At 41.9% G+C, this 26,105-nt stretch overlaps 1 protein-coding gene across 3 annotated transcripts in view; it reads right to left on the bottom strand.

Moving 5' to 3' along the window:
* Window positions 1-286: 286 nt before the first annotated feature.
* The window catches only part of hdac4 (histone deacetylase 4), a 143,403-nt gene continuing 117,584 nt past the window's right edge, over window positions 287-26,105 (bottom strand). For all 3 annotated transcript variants that reach the window (XM_083922115.1, XM_083922117.1, XM_083922116.1), the window contains 9 exons: window positions 24,829-24,884; window positions 24,336-24,423; window positions 23,334-23,453; window positions 23,145-23,242; window positions 15,207-15,325; window positions 14,365-14,498; window positions 4,783-4,867; window positions 4,384-4,525; window positions 287-2,755 (listed from right to left, as the gene is read on the bottom strand). In XM_083922115.1, coding sequence (XP_083778241.1) covers window positions 2,716-2,755; window positions 4,384-4,525; window positions 4,783-4,867; window positions 14,365-14,498; window positions 15,207-15,325; window positions 23,145-23,242; window positions 23,334-23,453; window positions 24,336-24,423; window positions 24,829-24,884 — 882 coding nt within the window. In that variant the 3' untranslated portion in view covers window positions 287-2,715. The remainder of the gene's footprint in view (window positions 2,756-4,383; window positions 4,526-4,782; window positions 4,868-14,364; window positions 14,499-15,206; window positions 15,326-23,144; window positions 23,243-23,333; window positions 23,454-24,335; window positions 24,424-24,828; window positions 24,885-26,105) is intronic.

Here is a 26,105-nt window from a genome sequence, read left to right as displayed (position 1 = left end):
AATGCTACTGAACACATAACCAGCAGTAACCAAGGACAGTAAATGGATAGTAAAAGGTGCCTTCAGGAACACCCTAAAAGGGGGCGACTGTATGTATGGCCCATGAAATGCATATTTTTTCAAAAACAAGATCATAGTATCTCATTATGTATAGATATATAATATACTCATTTCTTTTCATATATAAATCTACTATGAACAGACAGTAAATACACAATTGTCCATCATTATACAAAGTAGAAACATTTGTATCCCAACCCTCCCACAAAAACCCAGAAAACACAGTCACGTAATGTCCACTAAAAACAGAGACGGAACCCTCACCTGTTGTGAAGTATGTCAGCTTTACAATGTAACAGAGACAGGCAGGGGACAATGAGCAACACGGCATTAAAAAAGTACAAAACGAAGTCAGCGGAGTCCATGAAGAGGGTGACATCACCGGGAAAAAAGAGACACGGATGAGAGGAATCAACAAAAGTAGAGTAGTCATTGACAAATGTGTGTGGCAGGAATACTCAGGAGCTTGATGTCCTATGTACAGTAAACAAAAGTTAACAGCACAGCACTCTGTTCACTAGGGAAAAACATATATTCAACATGATGAGCTTGTAGATGAAACAAAGGGGAGAGACGGTAGTTTCCCAGGGACCGAATACAAGTTGGAGGGATGGTTACAGACAGGAAGTCCACTTCTGCACACTGGGACTGCTTTATCAGATGTGTACATGTGTTTTGAAATTGTGTTTTAACTGCCAAAATGGACACCCAAATATAACTACAACTAGGCCTGTGTGCTGTGTAGTCAGGCTAGCCAGTTTAGTTTAAGTTACGAGCCGGTACAGAGCCCAAACTCATTCAGCTTAGAGTATAATGAAACTAAACAATCCTTCACCTCTGTCTTCTCAAATATTAAGTTATAACTAATTCAAAAGGATTCAGATGCAGATTTGATAAAGTATTCAGAATGAATCAAATGCAGGAGGATTTAGCATCCAGAGCAGAATTGGATCTACATGTGCTATTCAAAGTTGCAAGGATATTCCTTAAGCATGGGCTTATCCCACTGGCCGGATCACCGCTCGATGGAACAGGAGGTGTAATAAGGAAAAACAACTGTAAAAATATAAGTATACGCTTGAATATTTATAAAAAAGCAGCTTGTGCTTCACTGTACATGAACAGATGTACACACACTTGTCTCATAGCACCTGACATTTGGGGAGCAGATGTGCTTAACAGGAGAACAAAGATGTAAAACCAGCTGTGAGAGCATGTGCAGCCCTGGAACACCCGTCTGCGAAAATCCCAGGTGGTTTGGTCATTGTTACCATAGAGACACAGTTGTCTTAAAGAGAGGGCTGGTTCAACAAATGGGCCCATGTGAAATCAATTCATCTTTATCTGTTATTAATCTGCAAACAGTAAGACTGATTCTTATGTAAAAATGAAGTGGTGTGACTCGGCAGAGAAAGTCCGTCATGCTTTGGCTTCATTACTACTACATACAGTATGAATAGGGTTCTCATTATCAGGAGTCCTGTCTTATTGGGCCAAGAGGACCCCAATGCCTGCCCATTAAGCACTACTAAACCTCCTCTAAATACAAGTAAAAGGAAAACAATTACACTGATTGACAGTTGCTGTATCCACTGCAATGTATGAATATTGATTGTGAGCATTGAGGACATTTTTGACTAGCTCTTCCTCAGGAGGCCCCCCAAGATGTTTCCTCAGGCTACAGCACTGTATCTGATACATGGTTCCACTGAGTAATACTAACCTGTAACTTCCTTTTTGACTGAACCACCTCCAACTTGTAGCTGGGAATATAAAGTGAGATAACTTGAATGAGGCGAAAAAGGAAAGATGGAGGTACAGGGAGAGACAGTAGGCTGCTTGCAGGGAATTATAGGTAAACATGCCAAGGTCCTCCAGTCTATGTGCCAACAACATGCAGGCATCGGATGTCTTGCCAGGATAGAAATGTTTAAGAGGTTGGCGAGAAGAGGCCTAATTCCCAAACCAGTTTTTTAAGGCAATGCTCGTTCAGTAGAGTTCAACAGAAAATCCACCAGGTTTAAAAAACAAACAAAAAACAAAAAAGGCACGAACGCACAGTCTTTCACTGTCAGTCATTTTGGAATCAGAACACCTGCTGACCTTTCTCATCTGCAACCACCACGAAAACGGCAAGATATTCAACTTAGTTCCATTAATCCAGATATCTTAAAAGAGCAGGAATGATTCATCCGTAGTGCAGAGTCACAATCACATTAGCTCTGGTGGTTTTTGATCAAAGTGTGAAGGTGAAGATGAAGACAGAAAGAACAGAACAATAAGAAAAGCAGATGACTACGGATCGTCCCACTGGCATTCAAATCTTGTGTGTGTTAAAAGCACTGGCACTCGAGGCTGTCATTGTGGGATGGTTGAGTCAGTCCTCTCATATCCGAGGTCTTGAAGAGACAGTGCAAGACGTGTGTGCTGATCAGTCTGTGCACCGCTGATCAGTGAACGCATCGCTCATCTCCAGTTTTCCGTTTCCTTTGATCGCCACTTTTGTCAGCTCTGATAGCTCTCTCCCATGATAAGAGGCCATCTTGGTATGGCAGGGGTGAGACATAGGAGTGGCATTTAAATTGATACTGACTGGATGACGACACGGTCAAAAACAAAGTCTGGTCTGAGTGGTCAAAGGCTAGGAATGTTTCTTTACATAGTAGCTTCCTCTTCCATTGGCTCCTCTTCAGCCCTAGGGAAAATATAATACCATAAACAATGTTGCAAGATTATTCACTCAGTACAATTACTGACCATGACTGCACACTATAAGGAATGTACACACTATTATAAAGATTTGAAAACAAGCAAAGTACAGTGACCATAGTGCTAAACAAATGTTGTAGTAAATGATGGGCATTTGGGCAAAAACAGCCAGACATAAAAACAGTTTCTACCCCCAGGCCGTCACACTGCTGAACAATTGACCCCACCCGACACATCACACACACATGCCAGACATACAAGACAAATGCACCTAATGCACCTTATGTATATCATTGTAAATAATATAACAAAGATATTTACTTTGCACAATTATTTTATCTTCTATTTTAAATTTCTCATATTTACTTGTTAACCTATTTTCAATATTACCTCTATTTTTTATCTTAAATTATTGTTCTGTGTTGTTCTGTTATTGTTCTGTTATTGTTATTGTTATTGTTATGTTTAGGTTTGTCCTGTTAAATGTTTGGAAACTGTGAGTAAAGCATGAGCCGGAGTCAAATTCTCTGTATGTCCAACATACTTAGCAATAAACCTGATTCTGATTCTGATTCTGATTCTGATTTTAAGCTGCAGACATACTTGCTTTTCACTATTAATTGCCTGTGCATGATGGCTGTCTCATGTATCCTGTATGAACTTAAGGAGGGGTGGAGAAGCATACTTGTCATTTTCACAACCTGCTATTTATAGGGGCTGTTGCTTTTGCTGCTATGATCTCAGATTTAAGGTTATGTCTAGATGGTAATCAAAGATTTGCGAAAGTCTTAGGTTAGGCATTGACCTGGAATGGTTAAAGCTGCAGTCCGAAAGTCTGGCAGATCGAGTTGACTCTGTCAAATTTCAAATATTTACAACTCTCACGCCCCTTCCTTATTACCTTATTATTATTAAGAGCTCCTCAGCTCCCTTCCATCGAGTGCTCGTCAGTGCGTGTGCACCAGATTCCTGTAAATGAGCCCGTCTGTTCTCTCATCGACACAGCATGGAGTACACACTACACTGAGGTAGGCTGGCTAACTTAATCATAAATCATAGATAGCAATTGCTAACGTCAATTATGGTATGCCTAGCTTAAGGCGTGTGCATGTGATATTGTAACATGTGCGGGGGGGGGGGAATCTTTGGCGTGTTCACAAACTCACTCAGCTCTCACACAGCCCTGCGCTGAGTGGACAGGATGATACGAGTGCGAGTTGTTTTGCAAAACAAATAACAGGCTCTAGGTGCATGTAGAGGCGCGCCCTTTTCCTTAAACCAAATTATTTACGTTGTGCTATCGGAGCATAGCGTCGGTTTCAGTGAATATGATCAAAGAAATGTTGCCGACTGCAACTTTAAGGTTAGTAGTATAGGTAGACGAGCCTTGCAAGAGTTTTTGCCAATTTTTGCAAATCTAGGGTTAGCATCTAGACAGGATCCCGAATTAACAATTAAGTAAACTCCTGGAGCGTCACCAGGTTTACAGTTTACATCATGCAAATCCAGAAGTTCCATACAGTCTGAGTGCTCTGGTGTGCCCTCTAGTGAGTTCCTTCAGTTACACACGTAACTGAACACACACAATTATGTTCACGGCACAGCTGGTTGTACCTCTTTCCAATGTGCTTGTTGGCGACTGACAATGAAGCCATAGCAGAGACGGTCTCAGCTTCCTCTGTTTCACGCCGCAGGGCTTCGCTCAACGAGCAACCGAGTGTGGAGGCGGAGCGCTGCAGTGAGCGCCAGTATTTTCCTACAGAAGAGCCGGACATGGTAAAAGTCTAATACCAACAGATACTGTGCACATTGGGTCACTTCATTGCTGAGCGATTTCATGATTGTGACTCTACAGGTTTTGCATGTGGAATACTAACAATCATAATATCTACAGATGCTAAAACATAAAAATAGTCAACAAACTTAAACCAGGTATTATTTCATACGATAAATCAAATGAAATAAAATTACATACATGCTCATGTTGTGTCTAGGTGTAAATAATTCACTCACCGTGTAGTTCAAGAACTTTCTCCATAGAGTGGACAGCGTTTGCATTTGGTCTCTGCTGCATCACCTCTTCAGGAATGGGGTCCAACTGAAAATAAAATGAAAAAAACACATTTTCTGCTTAACTTTTTCTACCAAAAGCGAGATACAGTATCCACTAGCCACATCTTGGAGAGTATTTAAGACACTTATGCTGAAATGTAACTGCAGGGAAGACAACTTGGCACTGAACCTTTACCCACTGGGAACATCGGCTCAGTACATTAAATGTCTTGTGGCATTTGTTGTCGATATAATAAGTATGGCTGGATGTATTTTTATGAATGTGACTGACAGGTGCTAGGAAACACTGCTCCAAATCACGGCAGAAACCTCACTTGAACTAATGCAGTTTCCTCCTGGTTTAAAGGATTACTTTTAAAAGTGGACCACAGCCCGGTGTTGAATCACCCTGAGAGGTGGGGAACAAGCTCGAGCTGCTGACACAATCGAAAATATGCCTGCAGATGCACACCTCCTCCCACTCACAGAGAGCTTTGCTACTCTTTGACACAAACTACAATGTGTGCTTTGTACTGTGTCCCACTCTAAGGACAGATACTAGCGTAGCGTACACAGATGCATACACGTGAAAACCTACTTGCTCACACAAACCCATACATAAATGCATACTTATGCGAACACACACACACACACACACACACACACACACACACACACACACACACACACACACACACACACACACACACACACACACACACACACACACACACACACACACACACACACACACACACACACACACACACACACACACACACACACACACACACACACACACACACACACACACACACGAGCGAAACTCTCCAAGCCACAATTCAGAGGAAACAGGGCTATTCCCCATCGTGCCTTCCCAACCCGGAATGATTCAATTTCCCCTTTGGCCGACTGCACATACGACACTTTCTCATCCCATTTTGTCAAACAGGCCCATTCAGCTCTACATTCCAACACAGATGACAAGCATCCCTTTTCTGCTCAGTCTTAACCCCAACGGAATAAAGGACCAACTGAGAAACATGTAAAGAGAGACACGGGGAAAAAGAAAAACACTTTGGCCAGAAGTTTGGGAGTAGAACGCCAAAGAGAAAAGGAAAAAGTCATCGTCGGTCGGTCTCGCTTGGCCAAGGCTGGAAGTTTTCTTTTAATTAAAACAAATAGTGTGTGGGAGGGGTCAGCGGGGGCCGAGGGAAGAGGCAGTCTGGGGAGAGGGATACTTTAATCCTGCTGTGGCACGACAGGCTGCATAATGCACACAGGAACGGACAGAGGTGCGTGCACACGGACACATATATTTACATTAGGTTGTTTGCTCTGGATGAGAGCAACTGACAAAACGTCAGAATGGGCTTAATTGCCTCGTTTGCTTGAAAGACATTTCAGGAAACATGCAGATTTTGTTTTGTAACTGTACATCAACCCCTCTATATTTCAACAGTTTATCCATGCAATCACTTAAACCCAATGTTATTCTTTCACATTCCAACAGCCCTCAACTGCTGTTCTTTTAACAGGGATGGGTGGTTGGCACACACGATGAGATTTCTTGCCATAATGTGGGATTTACCACATGTCAGTAACTTCATGTTAAAAGATACTCAGAAACAATGGTGTCCACAGACACCTGTCTGGAAGGTATTAGTCTGCTTCTATTGTTTTGAGCATTCAGTTTGATATTTTATGACCTTGCTCTCGGGCCATGACAAATATGGGAGATGGGAGAAATAATTAATTTCACAAAAGTAACTTAATTGTACTCAATCATCACCACAATAACAACATCACAATATCATATGACAAAACACTTGCTAAGTCACTAAACGACACATGTAAACACATAACAGAGTCCAAAACTGAGTCAATCTCCATACAGCTCAATGTTAAAATGTCCAACTTTACAGCAGAAATACACGTTTACAGCCTGGTACAGATCATGTTTTTGGTCTCTATATCTAATTTCTCCCTTCAGGACAACTGTACAAGGGTGATTTTTTTTTTTAATATATAACTCAACCATTTGAATTATAGTAAACCTGGGGAAGGCAGTTTATTTTTTTGGCAATGTTGAAGAAAATCCATAATAATCTTTAATCATATTGCAATTCAAGTGTTCTGAGAGAAAACTCTACTTCTGCACCTCCTCTTGGCTCTGTTTTCAGGATTAGATTATCTAGCCCATAATGGGAGTCTTTGGCCAATCACAGGCCATTTAAGAGAGGTGGAGCATTCCTATTGGCTCAGGACAAAGAGAGGACCCTACTTCAATTTCTGGCATGTTTTTTTGCTTTGACCTACTGCAGCTTTAAGCACCCGGCTGCTTTGGGTGCCATCACAGGTGGCTAGCATAGACTGTATGCTTCATTTAGCTCCTCAGCTCTGTCCACACTCCACCTTCTTGCCCATTTTTTAGATTAGCTAGGAGGTGGAGTCAGGCACTGCAGAGATGGTGATGGCCAAAGCCACCCACTGAGCTTCAGCTCGCCAGACTATGTCCATGTTTTATGCAGTTTATCGTTGAGACCACAGAAGCTCCTGGCAAAAAAAGGCAAGGTCCAACGAAAGCTCTGGTCGTCTAGATCGTAACCCCAGATTTGTGAAAACTTGCAAAAACTCTAACGAGACCTGCTTCCCGACGACCTATATGCACTTTAACCATTCGATTTCAATGCCTGACCTTGACTGCCTAACCATAACCATCTCACGAGACTTTTGCAAATTTTGAGTTAAGATCTTGATGTGACCAAAGCTTCCACAAGATGTTGACCCGGTTGATACCTGCAAGTGCACACTCCTCATCGATTACTTTCTTTAATGAAAGGTGTAGTTTTACTGTTTACCTCTCTATTGTGAAGCAACACGCCAACAGATCTTTTTAACACAGCTCTATTTTTGGTTTGATAGCCCGATCAAAGAGCTACCCCTCAAGCACACCTGGGAGCAGCCGGGAGCAGTCAGTCATGGAGAGAGAACTTAGAGGTTCAGTCCTTCCAGATAACTTTGATTTTGGCTGAGGGAGGAGACAGCAGTACTTATTCATCACGCCCATCCCAAAATTTCCCAGCCACTCCGGGGACTCAAACCATTAATCTTTCAGTCAAAACTTCTTAAACTTTCAAGCAACAGCTGCCAACTTTTCACCATAACCCTAGCCAGTCCTAGCTCAGCTCGGCCCAGCCCATACTAACCCTGCTTCCCGTCAGAGCAGGGTCAGGGGTTCTCTAGGGTTTTGAGGGGTTCACTTCAGAGTGGGGTTGGACGGGGGCTGCCTGTCAGTTTGATTGACAGCTGGGCCTCACGCTTATAAACTTTAATGACTCTTGTCAGGGTACCCCAGGGGCTCCCACCTGGCAGGTATGGCACACACACACACGCACACACGCACGCACGCACGCACGCACGCACGCACGCACGCACGCACGCACGCAGACATGCATATGCGCCATATGCAAGTACACATTTGTCTGACACATCATCTATAGTGACATTTCTGTTTATTTGAGTTTGTGGTCCTGGCTGTGCCTGGACTTCTGCATCTTCATATGTTTGATGTGCTGCGGTCTTTGAGAGAGAGGGAGACAGAAATGCCCTTTAAGGAGGGTTTGCTGCCGCTGTGTTGACTGATTTCTGAGGAAGTCTATTTCTCTGTGTGACACAGCCGTCCAAGGCACCAGATCCTGGCCAACATAGAAAGCAGGCCAAGAGCGAGGAATGTGCCCCGGTAAAAACATTCCTGAGGGAGGCTGAAACCAAAACAGAGGGGAGAAGAGGAAATCCACTTGTTCAGCAAAAGAAAATTGCACAAGGCATCCATTGTTTACTGTTGTGTCCATGTGCATATGTTGGCAGTCACTAAAACCGGTTGATTATGTTATGCTAACTGAACAAGGTAATGATGTGTATTGTGCAAAGCAGGTGACCTTTTCGGAAAGGGGTGTAGGTTTGCCTTGTAGTCGGGTGGTGGTGGTGAATAGCCAGGCCCTAGGGGGGACAGGTGAAGTCGAGCGTCTTACTGTAACTCGAGTGTAAACACACCGAGTAACCTCATTCACAGCTGGTAACAATTAGCATATTAGCCTGTTGTTTATCAAATAATTGCTAACAACCGTGGTTTGAAGTGGGCTAACATCTGTTTGCGAGCAATCATCAATTAGTCCCAAGTTCAGAGTTGACTAGTGTAGCTGCCAATGCATCATTCATGAGCTATTTAACTAAAAAGACTTCACCATTACGCACTACAGTGGTGGGGGTGAATTAAAGAGCCTGTAAAGTCCATTCAGCAATTTCCATCCCTCTCTTTCCCAGCTAATTTGAGCTGCTTTCAAAGGAAATCTAATGCTCATTATGGCGAAGCTTGTCTTAACCTGCCAATAAAAGCACATATATATTTCTCACACTAGCAAGCAGTAAAACACTGGAAGTACAAGCTACACAGGAGGTGAAGAGGGTATAATGAACACCTTTAGGTTGTTTTGGCACCAGGGTGAAGGCTAACAAAATCTGCCTTTTTAGAGTGCAGCACAACAAAAGCATTAGGCCTAATTGCATAATAAAAATGAGTGATTTCTCATTTCTTATTTCATTTATATTGCCCTTTATTGAATAAAAGATACAGTCCATGGGCTTTGCAGCATTATGCTAATTCTAAATGCACTTCTAAAATCCTCTGCAATATAGCAACTCATCTGTTAGTACAAAGACTTACTAGCATATCAAGTATCATCCAACCCATTTTTCATGGTTTAAGCTACAGTATATGCTACAGTTACGGTGACGTCTTGAGTTCTGGACACTTCCAGACAATACAAACCCTCAGGCAGTTTGAAGCTTTATAAACAAAAGCACAGCTGACCAGCTAATCCAGCTGTGGTCCCATGCCTGAGCCTACTCATTCACAGTCAGCCAAGAAACACACACACACATGCAAAAACTCAAATATATCCTCTAGAAATAACTCACTTAGTGGACACATACCAGTACGTGCAAAATTCATTTGACAGTTTTTGTCCAGATTTGCCTTGTTGGTAAGGCTACAGCGCCACATTGGGGCCTTATATTTAATCAAATCTTCTGTTTCTTATTTTAATTCCATGTGCCATCTGAGGCCACTGCAGGACTTTGTCAGCTAATAATTTTATTTTTACAAAAAACGCCAGGCCTTTTATCTCCCTCCAGCACAATCCCTCACTGACGTTTTCCAGCTACATTCCAAGTCCATTACAGAGACCTTCGCTGAGATTATGATAAAAACACTTGCTTCCTGCCATTTTGATCTGATCAGGGACATTTTAGCCTCTCTCTTTTTCTTTGCTATCATTTATCAAAGCTCCACATAACTGAATGATCTGCCTTTGTTCAAACAGCTGACATCAGTTGCTGCCAAAAAGCCAAACGGTGCATGTCATGAGAACCCTATGTCTGTACTTCAATTGGACAACATCTACATTCGTGTTGTTCATCACTTTATCAAAGCCATCTTCTGCTAATGAGGCATGCTGTACAACTGTGACTATGATGCTTTAGTCATCATACTTTTTAATGTTTCCATTCAAGGTTTCCCAGAGAAAAAGCTGAATCCTGAATCCATAGTTGTGACTTGTGTACTATACAGGTTTAATTGAGAAAATGTTGCATAAAGAAAAAAGCTTACACGAGACTATGGTCGTTGTTCAATATGAAGCTGTTTTCTAAAAATTGTTATTCTAGACAAAATATGTATTTGTTTTTAAAACGACCTCGTATCAGTAGGGCTTGGTCCCATTTAAACAATGAGCTACAGGTACCCTTAAAGTGACACCCTGCGTTTCCGCAGCTGGGGCAGTGGCAGGCAGCAATGCCTCCGTTCCCCTAAGTGCAGACAGATTCCCATCATATGAATGGAAGTATCTCGGCACGCTGAACTGCCAATACGCCGCGCTCTAATTCACTACACCACAGACCGTATGGGTTATAGCTGCTGTGGTAGTGGGCCGATTACACGTCACATTAAATTGAAGATCGTTGACTGGCTGGACTTGGCGGGAAAGGTGATTGGCTGCGAGCTAAACAATACAAAGAGTGATATTTTTCTACACCTGGGTACAAAAAGGAACAAATGCAGGTATCGTTTGACTGAGAAGCTTATATTCTACTTGGTAATGGATCATTTTGGTTGAGTCGAGTCCCGATACCCAGCCTGACATATCAGGAATCAATGATAATATCTGACATTACTGTTGTACAATTCTCAAAGTTTAAAAAAAAAAACTACATATGATAAAAGATTAATTCCATACCTTTCCAGATTTTGAAGACAATTTTCTGTGCAGCTGCTTTATAACAATAGCTTCCTTCCTTCCTACTTCAAATGATTACTCCATTTCCCTTTATTATCTGATCCCTAGGCCCAGGCTGACCCTGCTGAAAGAGGTGTGAGGGTAACTATTTTCAGATGTCTACTAGTGAGGAGGCCCCGGGTGCTCGGGTGAAAGGGGTGTCCTGCAGGGCTAAGGGAATTGACGTTCCATGCCTCCTGCCTATTTTCAAATTCTCAGCTCCCTATGGCACCCATCCAGTGACCTCTTCCAAACCCCTGCTGAGGCCGGTGCTCTGCAGGCTGTTGAAACCCAAGAAGCAAACCCCCTGATCCAATTCATTATTTTTGCAGCAGGGCGGTGCTGTGAGTAACGAGAGCGTCCTTCAAACTGGAAGTCCTGAGTAAAAACCGTGACAGCTAAAAGCATCCGCCCTGCTGAAGTGTCCTTGAAGCTGTAATGGCAGTGTTACTCTATGTAACTTTGAGTCACTGGTGGGCACAGTGTAGGTAAACACAAGTTATTAGATTAAGCCTCTAGTTTGTGCATTTCCCGTCTTATGCAAAACCTTGCTCCAGCAGAGCAGTTAGTTTTCTTTGACAGGTTTGGCACGTAGCAGCGCTTTCCTCTTAAGAATAAACATTCAAGGGTTAATAGAATTGCCACATGTTCCTTCTAAACCTCCGTTTGCCCAGCGTCACTTTAAGGTTCCTGCAATGTCTTCATGTCCACAAGACGGTAGACTGGTTGGTTTCAGTGACCGAGTTTTATTAATGTGATCCTAAGTTATTGTTCTGTTTGTTTTGCTCTGACTCCAAGAGCCCCATGGAACAAGGCCATGCTTTTTTTTTTTTTTTACGATTCCAAGAACTCATTTATAGCTCGAGCTGTCTGCAGGGCTGGAACAACAGGCCCAGGAATGCACAGATACCACCTACAACAAGGCAGATACAGAAAAACATTTGATATATGTTGTATTTGTACAGGCTTGGTTGGTTGGAAATTAAGACTGAAATATAATCATTTTTGTCCGATAAATTCAACTGAACATAACATCACTTCCGTGTTAATTGTTACTTGTGAATTCTCATAGCATGCCCTTTACTAGCACTGATGTTGGTCTACATATTATAAACAAAGACCATGGCCAGACCAACTATGCCAGGACATTTGCCATCCACTGTATTTTTTTATTTTCCACATTATGATGCATATACAGTCATAACTACTCTTACTTTAAACTCTGTAAGGTACAGTACAGTATATCCTTAATTAGAAGTGTCGATCCATATGATTTGGAAAACTCACTGCGCAGATGATAATGGCTTTAGCAGGTACACTTGCCATTCCAAGGAAAACAAAACACTCTGGCTGTGCTTGTGGTTAGGCCTTCAACACTTCAGAGTGGTCAGTTTTTCAAAATAAATTAAGTTAATACAAGAGTATCACACATCACTCCTGATGTGTTGTGATTAATTACCTGGCATTCTTGGTGTTTACCTGGCATTCTTGGTGTTGATGGAGTGAACTTTTGACACATAAAAGTGCAAACTTTGCAAACACTTTTCTGAGACACAAGAACACGTATTGTGTTATCCCAGGCTTTTAACTATGTAACACTGTTTAAAGAAGCCAGCTGATCAGCTTCAGGTCAGTGGAAGCTGCCCGCGTTCTGCCACCCGGAAGTGTCTTGGTGCCTGTTGTTTACAAACATTATGAAATGCCCTATGTTGTGAATAAAACACAAAACGCACTGAGGAGGCAGAGAGATCCAATCACTCAAGCCACCATAAGATGACTAAACACATCTCCTGAACAGTTTCAGACTCACTACAGCAAAATAACATGGCAAGGTTCAAGTACCCAAAAGTGAGGTACCACACAGCCATCGCGCTCTTCTGTGGCTGTATGCCTAAAAGCAAAAGTGTATTTTTGCCATGTTCATTAGTGGTCGGAAAAAAAATTAACTGTGAACAAAACAGCAGAAGATTAGAACTCTGGAGACACAAGTGTGCTTGTACTTAGCATGCGCACATTCTTCTACACAAACAAACTAACAGTCACACCCACTTCTCTTCCGCTAAAGCTCTATAATCTCCATTCTGTACCGCAATTCAGTAGTACTTTAAAAAATAAGAGCGCTGAGATATCTTGGAAGCATAATCTGGGGGGAGAAAATGAGACCGAGCAGCTTGTCCAAAAAAGCACTCCAGCCTCTCCATTAGCTGGAAGAAAAGAGGGGGCGGCTTTAAGGAGTTGCTATTCTGTTGTGTGCCATGAATCACAGAGCGCCGATGTTTGTTCAGTTCCACAGCCCAACCTACACACTCCCACAATTAACCTTCTGCCTGGAAACCCTCTTCCTCTGACGTGTTTGTGCGCGTGTCTGTCTGCGTGTAGCGTGTGTGTGTGGTGTTGACTTGCTCTCTGAGTGGTAGAGAGAGCGTAAGATGGAGAAAAGATGGTTTTGAACCAGATAAGTGTACTGTTGTCAGAGATTCCTCTAAAAGTAAGCTTATCCTGTATTTTTAACTAATATAGAGCCATCAAATCATTATCCTGCACATATTGTTTTTGCCCGTTTAAGTCATTTCAATGCCATAATTGCTCAAGTGTTTCTTCACATTAAAATTAGTTTGAACATTCTTGTGACTCACCAAATCTTAAAGTTGCCGGAGATATAAGCATTCAAGGCAAAAGCCCGAATAATCTGTTGCGTTGATGTTCAAACTCAGGTAAAATGACTAAATTGACAGGATTATTTAGAATATAAATACTGAAAAGCAAGTTGAGTGCAACTGCATCATGAAACTTTTACTCTGACAGCACAAATAAACAAGATGCTCTTCCCCTGCTTGAAGTCCTGTGTGCTCACTTCAATGCTTCAACATAACGTAAAACATAAAAACTGTTAATAAAGCCCATTTATAAAAAACAGAACAGCCTTCTTAATCAAACATGGTTGTCTTACATATCACATTGCTGGCATTAATATGAACTATTCACAATAACAATAACACTACAATATGCCACAGGGACTAACCAGGTTAACTTTCTAGGCTGGGTATTGTTGTGTGTGAATTTAGCTCCTATCGTAAACCTTTGTCCCTATTTAATCTCACACCAGCCATAGATTTAACCGTTCCAAATGTATTTGTCAATTCTTAGTGCCTTGCTCAAGGTTATTTGGATAGTAATGTATCCCTACTCCTCTTGGCTCTCATCTTACCTCATTGCCAAGCAGAGCAGAGACGCAGGCTTCGGAGGCATCACATATGGCTGTAAGGTCGTGGCCCCCCTCCAGGGCAAGCACCAACCGGCCGCCTGCCAGACCCATCAGCTGCCTGGTCAGGTAGCCAAAGCCTGGACACACAGGAAATGACAGCAAAGAGAGAGCAGAGAAAGAGAGGGAGAAATAGCCATAGAAAAAGAATGAGACGGGGGAGCACTGCTGTTCAAGCTCTAACTTCCTTTTTGGATATTGATCAAAGAACAAAGAGAGAAAAAGGGGGTTTGAGCCTGGATGAGAAAATGGGTGACTGCATCAGAGAGAGGAAGAGAGAAACAGAGTGCACTGTGGATTTACTGGGGGCCAAAAAACAAGCCATAATATGAGCCAGGTTTAATTTAATAAATGCGGCTTTGGGTTTAGGCTCGGCCACAGTCTTTCATCTTTTTCTTTCAGGAGGAGGGAAGTTCTAATATATGCATTCAGCCATACTGTCGTCTCCCCTAAACTCTACCCATATCCCCTCTTCCTGCAATCTTTCTAACCACCCATATCACCCCCTCTTATGTGAGATCTGCAGGATGGTTTTAGTAGAGCTCTTTGCTGGCACGCCAAGGTCTCGATCTGAATACGCAAGTCAGAGACACAACATACACACAAAGTCATGTGTTTGTGCATGTGTGTGCTTCTGTCAGTCATTCCTGACAGATGATATGAAAGACACGAGTGAGACTGTGCATCAAAATGTGTATGCATCATTAAAAGTTCTTTTGAGAATTTTTTATCTTTGGCTTAAAAAAAAAGAAAGAATGATTAACTGTGTAGCTGTGGTCAGCACTTACATTTGGCTGTCAGCTTGTATCCTCCCAGGGGTGGAGCATGTCCGTCTACCGCATCAAAGCCTGAAGATACCAAAACCACGTCTGGAGCAAACTCGTTGGCAATAGGCATAACCACCGTCCTAGGGAAAAACAACGTCAACAAAATAATGTATTTATGTTTGAGACTGTATATAAAAGGTCACAGCATCCTATCTCTAACCATGATTTGTGCCTTTGTTTGAAAACAAGCTTGGTTTTTTGTTGGCTGGCCTCCATGAGGAAGGCCAGAAAGCAGATAGTTTAAAGATTCAATGGGCCTCATGTGCAAAGCCATATACAGTACAAACAAATGTTCCCATATTTTTCTTTGTATCCGCTCTTATACATTACCTCTACATTTAACTTATCTGACTTAATTTTCTGTGTATTTTATTTGGCCTGTATTCTTACATCTACCTCATATACAGTATATATGCCTTAGTTTATTGCTCACTGCTTATTGTTTTTTTATACTTTCTGTATTTATTTAGCGAAGAGTTTATTGTTTACTGTTGATTTTTTTACTAATACTTTCTGTATTTATTAACTAAGAGTTTACTGGTTATCCTTTAATATATTTTTCATACCTCCCTTGTGATTTTTTTGTAAGCTGCTGGAATCTTAATTTCCTTGCGGGAGTCATTCCAAAGGATCAATAAAGAGAAGTCGAAGTCTAAGTCTAATTAACATATATTCTTGCAGCTGCAAGTGTAACATTTTTTAACAGGCCAGCCTAACTGACAGGGTGACTAGGCTACAACCAAGCATAAACGGCTCTAACATAGATTAAATATATATTCCGAGATAAGAAACTGCTGCTCAAAAGTGCAATCAAAGCCACAGAGCCTGGTGAGCCAAGTTTTCAAGATTTCCAGATACCAACTGTGTGAATATAAACAGTTTTGCACTTGGTATTTCTACCACATTTCCATTTCATGTAACTGTGTCAAATGATGTGAAATTCACAGCTATGCATAGAGAGAGATCCAAGAAACACAAGAAGTGGAGCACTGAGGGTGCATGGCGACTGTAGAAATAAAGAATAAACTGTTGTATTTCAACCACAGTTCCATATTCTGATAAAAATGAGTTTACACCATTTCTCTGCCAAATAATCAGAACATGTGTGAAAAATCACAGACTTGCTGAGAGCAAGCGATTCATGTTGAACATTCCCTCACCTCTGATGGCTAAAAGAGGACTGCTGTCATAAAAAAAATATAAATGGAGTTACGACTTTAGCATGATGACGATTATTGTGGTACATGATGTAACCAGCTGGAGATGCTACATGTCATTATCGTTGATTATCAGTAGCTGTATTTTAAAATTATTTTATGTTTTTTCTCTCCCTTTCATTGCTGACAGAGAAAATTACAGCATACAGTGTGGCTCAGAGGTGGAGTGGGTCGTCTTCCAGTCAATCGGCAGTTCGATCCCCAGTTCCTCTGGGCCCGCATGTCCAAGTGTCCTTGGGCAAAACACTGAACCCTGAATTGCGCATGGGTGTGTGAATGTGGTGTGAATGGTTAGATTAGATGATATGTAGATGTCCGCCATCAGTGTGAATGGGTGAATGTGACAAGTAGTGTAAAAGCGCCTTGAGTAGTCAGAAGACTAGAAAGTACAAGTCCATTTACCATTTATCATTACTCTGAAGTGGATAGTTTGAAAATTTGGAGCAAACAATACAACACCCTAAAGTAAAAAGGAGAAAAGGAGGGACAGATATAATTGCACGTATGTGTTTGTGTGTTAAGTATGCAGCGCAATTCTAACACTGGATGGGTGCGGTTCACAAGGACTGTTTGTGTACAACCTTCCTCTAACACACAGCTGGTAGGGAGGGAGTACTTTTGTGCAATGTGTCATGCATATAAATCCATTCAACAGCGGGGTACTGTGTAATGATTCACTGCAAGTTGTGGCCAGAAAATCCAGTCTGGTTTATATGGTGACCCTGATCATACAATGTGTGTTTCACACAGGGAGATTAGATTACATCACATAAGATTAGACTAGTTTGATTCACCAGCTTCAATTTATTTTTTTAGGGAGCTGGACACAACTTTTTTTTTTCATTAAAGAAATTAATTAAATTGTAAGCCAGGTAATGTAACAATTACTTAAAGAAAACCTAATCACACTGTTAATTACATAAGTTTAGGTATCTAGGGTATCAATAAATTAGGAATCGGTAATAATGATGGTTCACTGAACTAGGGATGACACACTAGAGACTTAGTCGACCTTGTACAAAAATATAATGTGTCATAGTGATCTGGTTTACCATGATTTAGGATATCTTACTTTGTTCATAAATAGTTATAGACTTCACAGATGGCAAAACAAGTGTTTCCCTCTGAATAATTTTGGAGTCTACATAAGATTTTTCTGGGGATATCTGGCCAATCAGTGATTTGTGAGGTCTGCCAGTGACGGAGTACCACAGGGTTCCGTCGTAGGTCCTCTGTACTTTGCCGACCTCAGGAACACGGTGCTGGTTTGCCGGCTGTGGGTGAGCAGCGTGCCCTGAACTCCGGAGGCCACTGGTTTTTCCAGCTCTTGTTCACCACCAAATTATAACCCTCAACTGCGCACACCACACCCCCCACCACAACACAAGACCCATACGTACACACAGCTGTCTGAGAGAGAGGCGGGAGGTAGTATTAGGAGCTTTTTGGTAGTCTCAGACAGAGAGGATACACAGAGTGCGTGCGTCACTGTATGTTAGCGTGCATCTGGCAACATTTCAGAGGAAAACGTCATGTGAACAAGATGAAGGAATAGGACGGAGAGAAAAAAGTTTGAATGAGAGAGGTACAGAGAGCATAAACAAATGAAACAGGAGGTCTTAAGAAACCTGTGGGGGAGGAGTCTAGAAAGAAAATATGGACCAAGACTGAGTGAGGACATGAATGAACAGTGGATGAATATTGTGTCAGCATTACAGCCAGTGCAAATGTGTCTTCAAAAGGTTACATGATTCGTCATACCAGCAGTTCTTTAGCTTTCAATCCGACGACAATCAACAAGGCAAACTACACAAATGATGTAATATGAAAGATAATATTTATTAGCTTCAGTTTCGGATTTTTATCGCATGTTTTACAGGATTTCTCCCTCTTTCTCCACCCACTTAACAAACTTACATACGCATATAGCCTCGGCCCATTAACATTTGGGCCATAAAAGACCCCACACCAAAGGGAGTTAGCCACAGGCGCGCATGTGGGCTGACACACGGCACAGAGGGAAACCTTGACCGCCAAGGATACTTTAACTGCTGAGGGCTACCCTATCCCTCTCCTCCAACCTTGAACACAGACAGATACAGTTTTGCTCATGAAGATTAAAACTGCTAGTGTCATCAGTTCCAGCACCCACCGCCTGGAATAATTCCTGACATTTAAGGAAATAAAAACCCACAGTAATCTATTAGCAGACTGGCATAAAGGGAAACCAGTGGTTTTAAGGAAGACTAATTGTTTGTGAATCAGAGGCTATGTATGTGGAGATGAAAAAGCCTTTCAGTTAATTAAGGTAGGGAAGAGTTTACAACTGCGCTGTAAGCTACGGGGCACCCTGAGTGAAGGGGTAGCGATCTAAAACACTGCTGGCTCTCTCACAGCTAGATGTAACTTTAAGTGGAATTACTTGAGCAAGCAAGTTGTGGAAACTTTTGATTAGTATTGTTTAGTTTTGTTTGGTTTACCTAGCAACAGGTGTATGCTGTATCAGTATCAAGCATCAGTTTGTTATGCGTGAGAGAGTGCGTGTGAATGTTGTGCAGTTATTTAAGTCGTGCAATTCAGTTCCGGAATTCACACAGTTGGGGGACGTGAGACGGGTTAAAAAATAAAATTGTGATATGATGATGATTAGGATGACAGACAATAATCAAGATGAGACTCGTCTAACTTGAGTCTGTGTGACAAACAGTCGGACTAAACATCATTCTCATTGCCTCTGTGCACACACATCTCTCTTTTCCCCTCAAGCCCCCTTAACATCGACTGTATTCTATACACTACTTAACTTAACCAGAGGAAACCTCACAAAGGGCCTTTCTTACATTTCCTCCGCTCACACTTATTATTCCTCTTATGATCCTGATGAGTGCATTCTGTTTTTGGCAATTGCAATCAAACATGATTTCAAGTGCACACAAATGTGCTCACACAGGTTAGTACAGAAGTGGGTCTTGACGTAGTGGCAACTTTTTGAGCCAAGGCAAACTTTCTCTCTTGAGCTACTCATCTTTGTGTAATTACTCAAGTCTCTAATGTATGCTTTTCCACATCTTGATTATGACTTCTAATCCAATGTATTCCAGGTTTCTAACATGAAAGGTAAAAGGCTGAAATGTGGCCTTGCTGGTGGACCACAAGCTGCAGAGATGACATTTAATATTTCTAAACAAATGTAAGATAAGCATGAGTTCCTTAGCCTCGCTTTGTTAACCTACAGTAGAATAAACTAGTTATCTAATATCTGTTAAACACATTTATTATCACTTCAAAAAGAGTCTGAACACATCTGAGGTCAAGTTTCTATGATGCAACGGTATAGGAGCAAGTTTCTCCAGTCATTCTGCCAGTATTTACCAGATATAATTACTATTACCAATTAATTTCAATAATTGTAAAGTATTAAAAGCTCAGAAAGCGATGAGTTGTTACCATTGGAGACCCTCACTCTCACCCATGCATCCAAGGGCCAGGTGAGGCCCATTTTAGAAGAAAAATAGATTTGGTCCTTTAGAGGGAGCATTTCTCATCAAACCAGTCAACAAAAGGTTAAACTGCAGAGCTTCAAGGCTTTCCCCTCCGTTCATAAAAAAAAGTAGGGGAAAGCGGGAGAGGAGAGAGAGGAGAGAGAGAATAAGAGAGCGAAAAACTCACACACGCACACTTACACTTCAAAGCCCTGTCATCTGGCGCTGCGGAGAGCTGGTTTGAATTAAGTTTAATTCTCCTCCTCTCTCGTCTTTCCAAGTTCATGGCAAAAGAGGGAGTGAAAGGAGGAGGATGACGAGAGAGGGAGGGAGGGAGAGAGAGAGCGAGAGAGAGAGAGAGAGAGAGAGAGAGAGAGAGAGAGAGAGAGAGAGAGAGAGAGAGAGAGAGAGAGAGAGAGAGAGAGAGAGAGAGAGAGAGAGAGAGAGAGAGAGAGAGAAAGAGAGAGAGAGAGAGAGAGAAAAAGAGAGAGAGACAGTGCTTCTGGTTTTCATTAGGGCCAATTTTCTTATCTTTTTTCTCTGTGCTTTCTGGAGGCTCAGACTTGATCCCCTGCAAATGCAACGTGGCACAGGCCAGCGGAGGAATGGGAAGGTGGCGGCTGCAAGGCACGCATTCCCTCCCAAAGACAGAGAGGGAGGAAGGAGAGGACCACAACACACAGATAAACAATGAGATTGAAAGAGAAAGAGAGAGAGAGAGAGAGAGAGAGAGAGAGACAGAGAGAGAGAGAGAGAGAGAGAGAGAGAGAGAGAGAGAGAGAGAGAGAGAGGCTGTGTGTATCAGGTGTCCGTGCACATGTGCCCGTCTGCATGTGGTTGTAAATGTGGAAGCACATTAATGTAAAAGCTGCATGTGTGAACATTTGTGCATCTGTTTCTCTGTGTTTTTGTGCATATGCATGCACGTTCATGTGAGTGTGAGCCAGGGTCTTGTGCATTTCTATGAGCTTATGTGTAACACATGCATTTCTATAAACAAATGACTACCCAGTATCTGTAACTGTCTTACTTTGCGTGTGTGTGTGCGTGCGTGTGTGCATGTGTGCGTGTGTGTGCATGTGTGCGTGTGTGTTATAGATCTATGAGCTGTGAGACAGGTTTGCTGCTGTCCTGTGGGGCCTATGAATACTGCTATCGCCTCAGGGGATGAATGGCACCAGGGTCTGAGGTGATACACACCCAAACTCTTGTTCTCTTTCACTTTATATCTCTGAACCTCTTCCATGATTTTGATTTAATAACATACAGTTACATAAAGAAAACACACAAACACAGCGTGCGCCTCTGCAACTGATATTTACTGGATGCACGCACTCATGAACAAACTACTGTATAACAAAGTGGTTCCAAGGTGTTACATGTATTATATGCCCTGATTGGCTCAAATACAGATGGAATATCTCCATAAATGCAAGGGGCACTCTTTTACCCATGCAATTGAGTTCAGTCTGTGAAAAAAGTTCTACAATGTCTTCTGCGGCTCTGACTTTTCAAAAGTGCAAAAAAAGAACCCTGATGTTGTCATCAGCGTTATCTCATCTTGGACTCGAGACTTGAATGTTTTTACCAAAAGCCTGCATTACAAAGTGGAAGTGTGGTGTTTGAAAGAGGTGGGCATTTAGGAGGCAGTAAGTGTCTAATAAAAGACATGATTGAGTTTCATTATGGGAATTATTGCAGGATTCTGTGTTTTTTTCTAGCGTGATCCACATGGGAACTAAAAGCCAGGATATCTCAACCTCTGCTACATCAATTGTTCCTTTTTTTAATCCATCTCTCCGCACCAACGTGAAATGAATACGAAATCGCTGGAGTACCACTTTAAAAACGCCAAGTATTAATTAGATATTATTAAAAGGTTTATACTGGTTAATAATAAAGTTTAAATTGCAAATCTGCAACAAAATGAAATAGACATGTCCAATATTAACTATTAGTTACTGTTGTAAAAACAGTATACAATGTAAATTGTTGATAAAATAGAGCAAAATAGTGAGAAAAGGTAAAAATATCAGAAAATTACATTTCCATTTTTAATCTAAACAAAAGGGTACCATAGTGTTTATGTAGACAACTAAGTGATCTTTCAAATTAAAATATATATAAAATATTTTCAATCTTTCAGCCATATGATACCCTGAAATCCTAGAATTCCTGCCTATCATAGACTAGACATCGATTCCAGCCATTTCCAGTTAAAAGTGAGAGTACAGGCTATGTGTTTTTCAAGTTCAATACTAAATTGTATCAGCAGTTTAAAAACAGACTTTAAGTCATTTATACCTGTGATGATGTAGCTCAAAGTTCACTCTGCTGATTATACTGTTGTTGTTTATTTAAGGTTCTGTATTATATTCATGTCAACTCTCATTAAACTTGTTGAGAGTTCATTAGATGCTGTACACAGTAATTAGTGTTAATGATCAATGGTATGTCATTTATTTGAATAGATCTGCTTTGTGTATTATTTCACATACTGGACTGGCTTCAGTGATGGATTATAAAAGTGATATACGTTTATTCGGTGGTTGTCATCGGTGCATGTGTACACATGGGTAGAAAGAGCAGGATGAAGGGGGAAGAAACAATAAAAATTGAAGAGAGGGAGAGTGAGAGCACACAGGTGTCTGGGGTGCATTAACGGGCTAAGGTGTGCTTCCGGGGGCTTGCGTGCCGAAAGCTGCGAGAAGAAGGTGGCCTGTCGGTTTGATGTGTTTGGCCCGGGCCAGATGGACATGCGGTCGCAAACATGCGTCCATCTTCAAAGACCGCTGGAACCAATCTAGATTTGCTCCTTACCATCTGTATGAACCAGAGATGTGCATGAGACATGTAGATGTCTGTGGTGAGTCCATGCCTGTGTGCTCAGAGGCCTTTCAAATCTGTGTGTGTGTGTGTGTGTGTGTGTGTGTGTGTGTGTGTGTGTGTGTGTGTGTGTGTGTGTGTGTGTGTGTGTGTGTGTGTCAGGATATAAATAGCCTCAGAAACTGGACCTAATAGAAATCAGAGGGAGCTCCCTACCTACTTAACAGCCCCCAATGGAGGATTTGTCAAACTATGCACTGCAGAGCCTTGCCTCCAAGACACTTTCACGGTAGATATTTAGCGTCACAAAGGAACTAAATCCACAGTAAAACCACTCACAAATTCTAAAGTGGCAGATTATATCCGTGTCTTACCTAAATGCGGCAAGGTACTCTACATCCCCCATGGGAGGTTCCAGTCCTCCAGTAAAGGCCATGTTCACAGTGAAGCCTTCACCTGCTCCACTACCCACCTATAACACACGCAAAAGCACACACAACTGGGTTATTTTGTGCAACAGGTGGGCAGACGGGTAGAGGCACAGAACTGGTGTTCCTTCCCACCTCATCAGGTGCTCCACTGCCAGGGAAGAAGTTTCCATCATCGTAGCGATGCAGTGACAGGTAGAGAATACTGGGGTCTGCGTAGAAGGCCTGCTGGGTGCCATTACCATGGTGAACATCCTGGAAACATCAAAAAGGGACTGGTTAGGCAAACATCTTACACAGCGTGGTATGAGTATTGGAAAATGAGTGATTAACACTAGAGATTACTGAATCAGATGATTTGGAAAATTGATGAGTTTCATAGAGACGGGCCGACTGAATTCTGAACTTGCACTAAGACCAAGTTAAAACACTCAGAGACTGCCAGGCAGTCAAGTCCGTGCCTCAGTTTGTCAGCTGCAGTCTGTTGTGATGTCAGAAAGGGTTGGTCAGCAGGATTCAATAAACATTCAACTTAAAAGTGATTCGCTTTTGCCAACAAGACAGCATCAATTAAATGATGTCACTGCCTATATCCCAAGAATGCTTTAATAGGCTGATGCTAGAAATGTCCCTAATGGCTGAAATGGCATGACAGTGAGTTTGCTAACAGCCCTAAAAGTTCCCCTGTGACAGAGACAGAGGAAATGAAAAGGCCCTTCAAAGGCTTTTGGGAATGGACATGACCAGCCCGGGTCTCCACTGAAGAGCAGCGCTCCTAGACATGACTGAAGCGCTGTCATAACTTCTTAGAAATGACTTTGTCCCCCCCCTTTTTTTTTCAAAAGAGAGACAGTGTCTGACCTAAATAGCTAATATGTTAAGCCTATTTCCTTCTCTCATAACAAGTACAGTATGCAGGTTGTGGCTGATGTGGACCCAGTGGTCTAATGGTCGCATTTGCACATTATTTGATTTCAATGTGGTTCATTTTACAAGATATATGCCTACCTCTTTCAGAAATAAAACTACTGTAAACACACAATGCAAATAAGTAATAATAATAAGCTGATGCCACCACAACAACACTGTGGTGTGCATTCTTTAAGTAGATTGTTCGGCACTGTATGTGAAACTCACCCAGTCCACGATGAGGACTTTACTGACATTGAGTCTCTGCTGCAGCAGCTTGGCTGCTATGGCGACTGAGTTGAAGTAACAAAAGCCCCTGAAAGTGGACAGTAACAAAACAGAGCTATTATAAATTATTTTATATGTACAAGCTTGAGCAATACTGTTCTGAAATACAGTCATGTATTGATTCTTTAAGTTGGGTCTTTTTCAGGTGGCTAGAATAGCTGCTGCCCCTGTCCACAGCAGTACATTTCTTAGCTCCGTGCCTGCAATCCTGTCTGCTGCTCCAAACTGTGGGTGTGCGGAATGACATCTACTGTAGGTAATACACTGACTATGGATAAGTGCCTCATGTAACCCCACTTCAAATGGTCTGAACTATTAATTTAAGGAAATTGAATTAAAGAGAAAACTGAAGGCATCTAGAGATCTCTGATAAAGTTGCTATAATACACGCTAGAGCGGATTTTTCTCTGGGTCAAATTTCCAAATTACTTACATAGGCGTGCTCTCCTCAGCGTGGTGTCCAGGTGGTCGAACTACAGCAAAACCATTCTGTCAGGGTAAACAAAAATCATTCACACACAGCATATTACAAACATAAAGCATCACAGCCCATGGAAGTCGCTTCGTGAGGCCAGATAATAACAAATTATTAAATGAAAAAAAGAATTTAATCATATGACCAAATTTCCTCACAACCACTAATCTTAAAAATGTCACTGTGCCTTAGTTGAAGATTTAAAACAGTTCCTCATAGGAAGAGTAATTCATAAGCATGTGCATACGCGCACACAAACATACGCTAACATCAGGTCAGTTGAGGGGAGCTTTGTTAAGGCAGGGACCTGTGGGACTCCCAGCAACTGTTTTTGGGGCTCCCACTGCTATGTTGGGACACTAGATAGATGTTGGGAGTGATGTAGAGCGAGGCAAGCTGGACTAATGATGTTGAGTCAGCTGCTGTGGATTAGCAGCCAGCCGGGAGTTTATTGTAGAGACAACTGCCTCAGCTGGTTTGAAACACTAGGTTAAAGCGGGCTGTATAATACAGTATGTACGTAGGTGTATCAGAGGCAAGGGGAATGTGGATTGTTTCTCTAAGCAGAGGGAAAATAACAATGGATTAAAATAGATATGGGGAGAGATAAAGAAAGCAACAGATGAAGTGACAGATGTGTGAGTGCGTGGAGTAGAGTAATGGCATTCTGTGGAGTTCAGGGAGTTGTTAGTGCAGGTGGAATTTGGTCATTTGGCTGTGGAGGATCTTTAGAGCAGAGGACCATCTGTGTGCGCGTCAACGTGTGTGTGTGTGTGTGTGTGTGTGTGTGTGTCAACGTGTACAAATGCGCATGTATGTGTTAAGATCAGGTTAAGCTGAGGGCAAGTCAATACCTGTGAACTTTAACCCTACTGCAGCTGAAGCATGGCCATGTTCTTCATGTTTCAGTAAAGTTTAGCGTTTTTCCTCCTGGAATGTGCGATCCATTTGATTTTAGTTTTAAGCTCTGATATTACCACTCACACAATGTACTATATAGAAAGACCGGAACATTGTTTTTCTCCGTGGTAATCATGCCTACAAGTACAAGAGGTCCTGAACGTGAGCATGTATAGTCAAAAATATGGCGTGCAACTGTATCTCAGAGGAATGTCATTAGTCGGTGCTAAGCTGGTGCTAAGCTAATACTAAGTGTGACGGCTGCTCTGCAGGTGGCTGTGGTGTAATGCCAATAAAACAGGCCTGTTAGTGGGGAATGCTGGCATTTGCAGTGC

Source organism: Echiichthys vipera (genome assembly GCF_963691815.1).
Source record: "Echiichthys vipera genome assembly, chromosome: 10".
Taxonomy (NCBI): domain Eukaryota; kingdom Metazoa; phylum Chordata; class Actinopteri; order Perciformes; family Trachinidae; genus Echiichthys; species Echiichthys vipera.
This window is presented reverse-complemented; position numbering and strand designations above follow the sequence as displayed.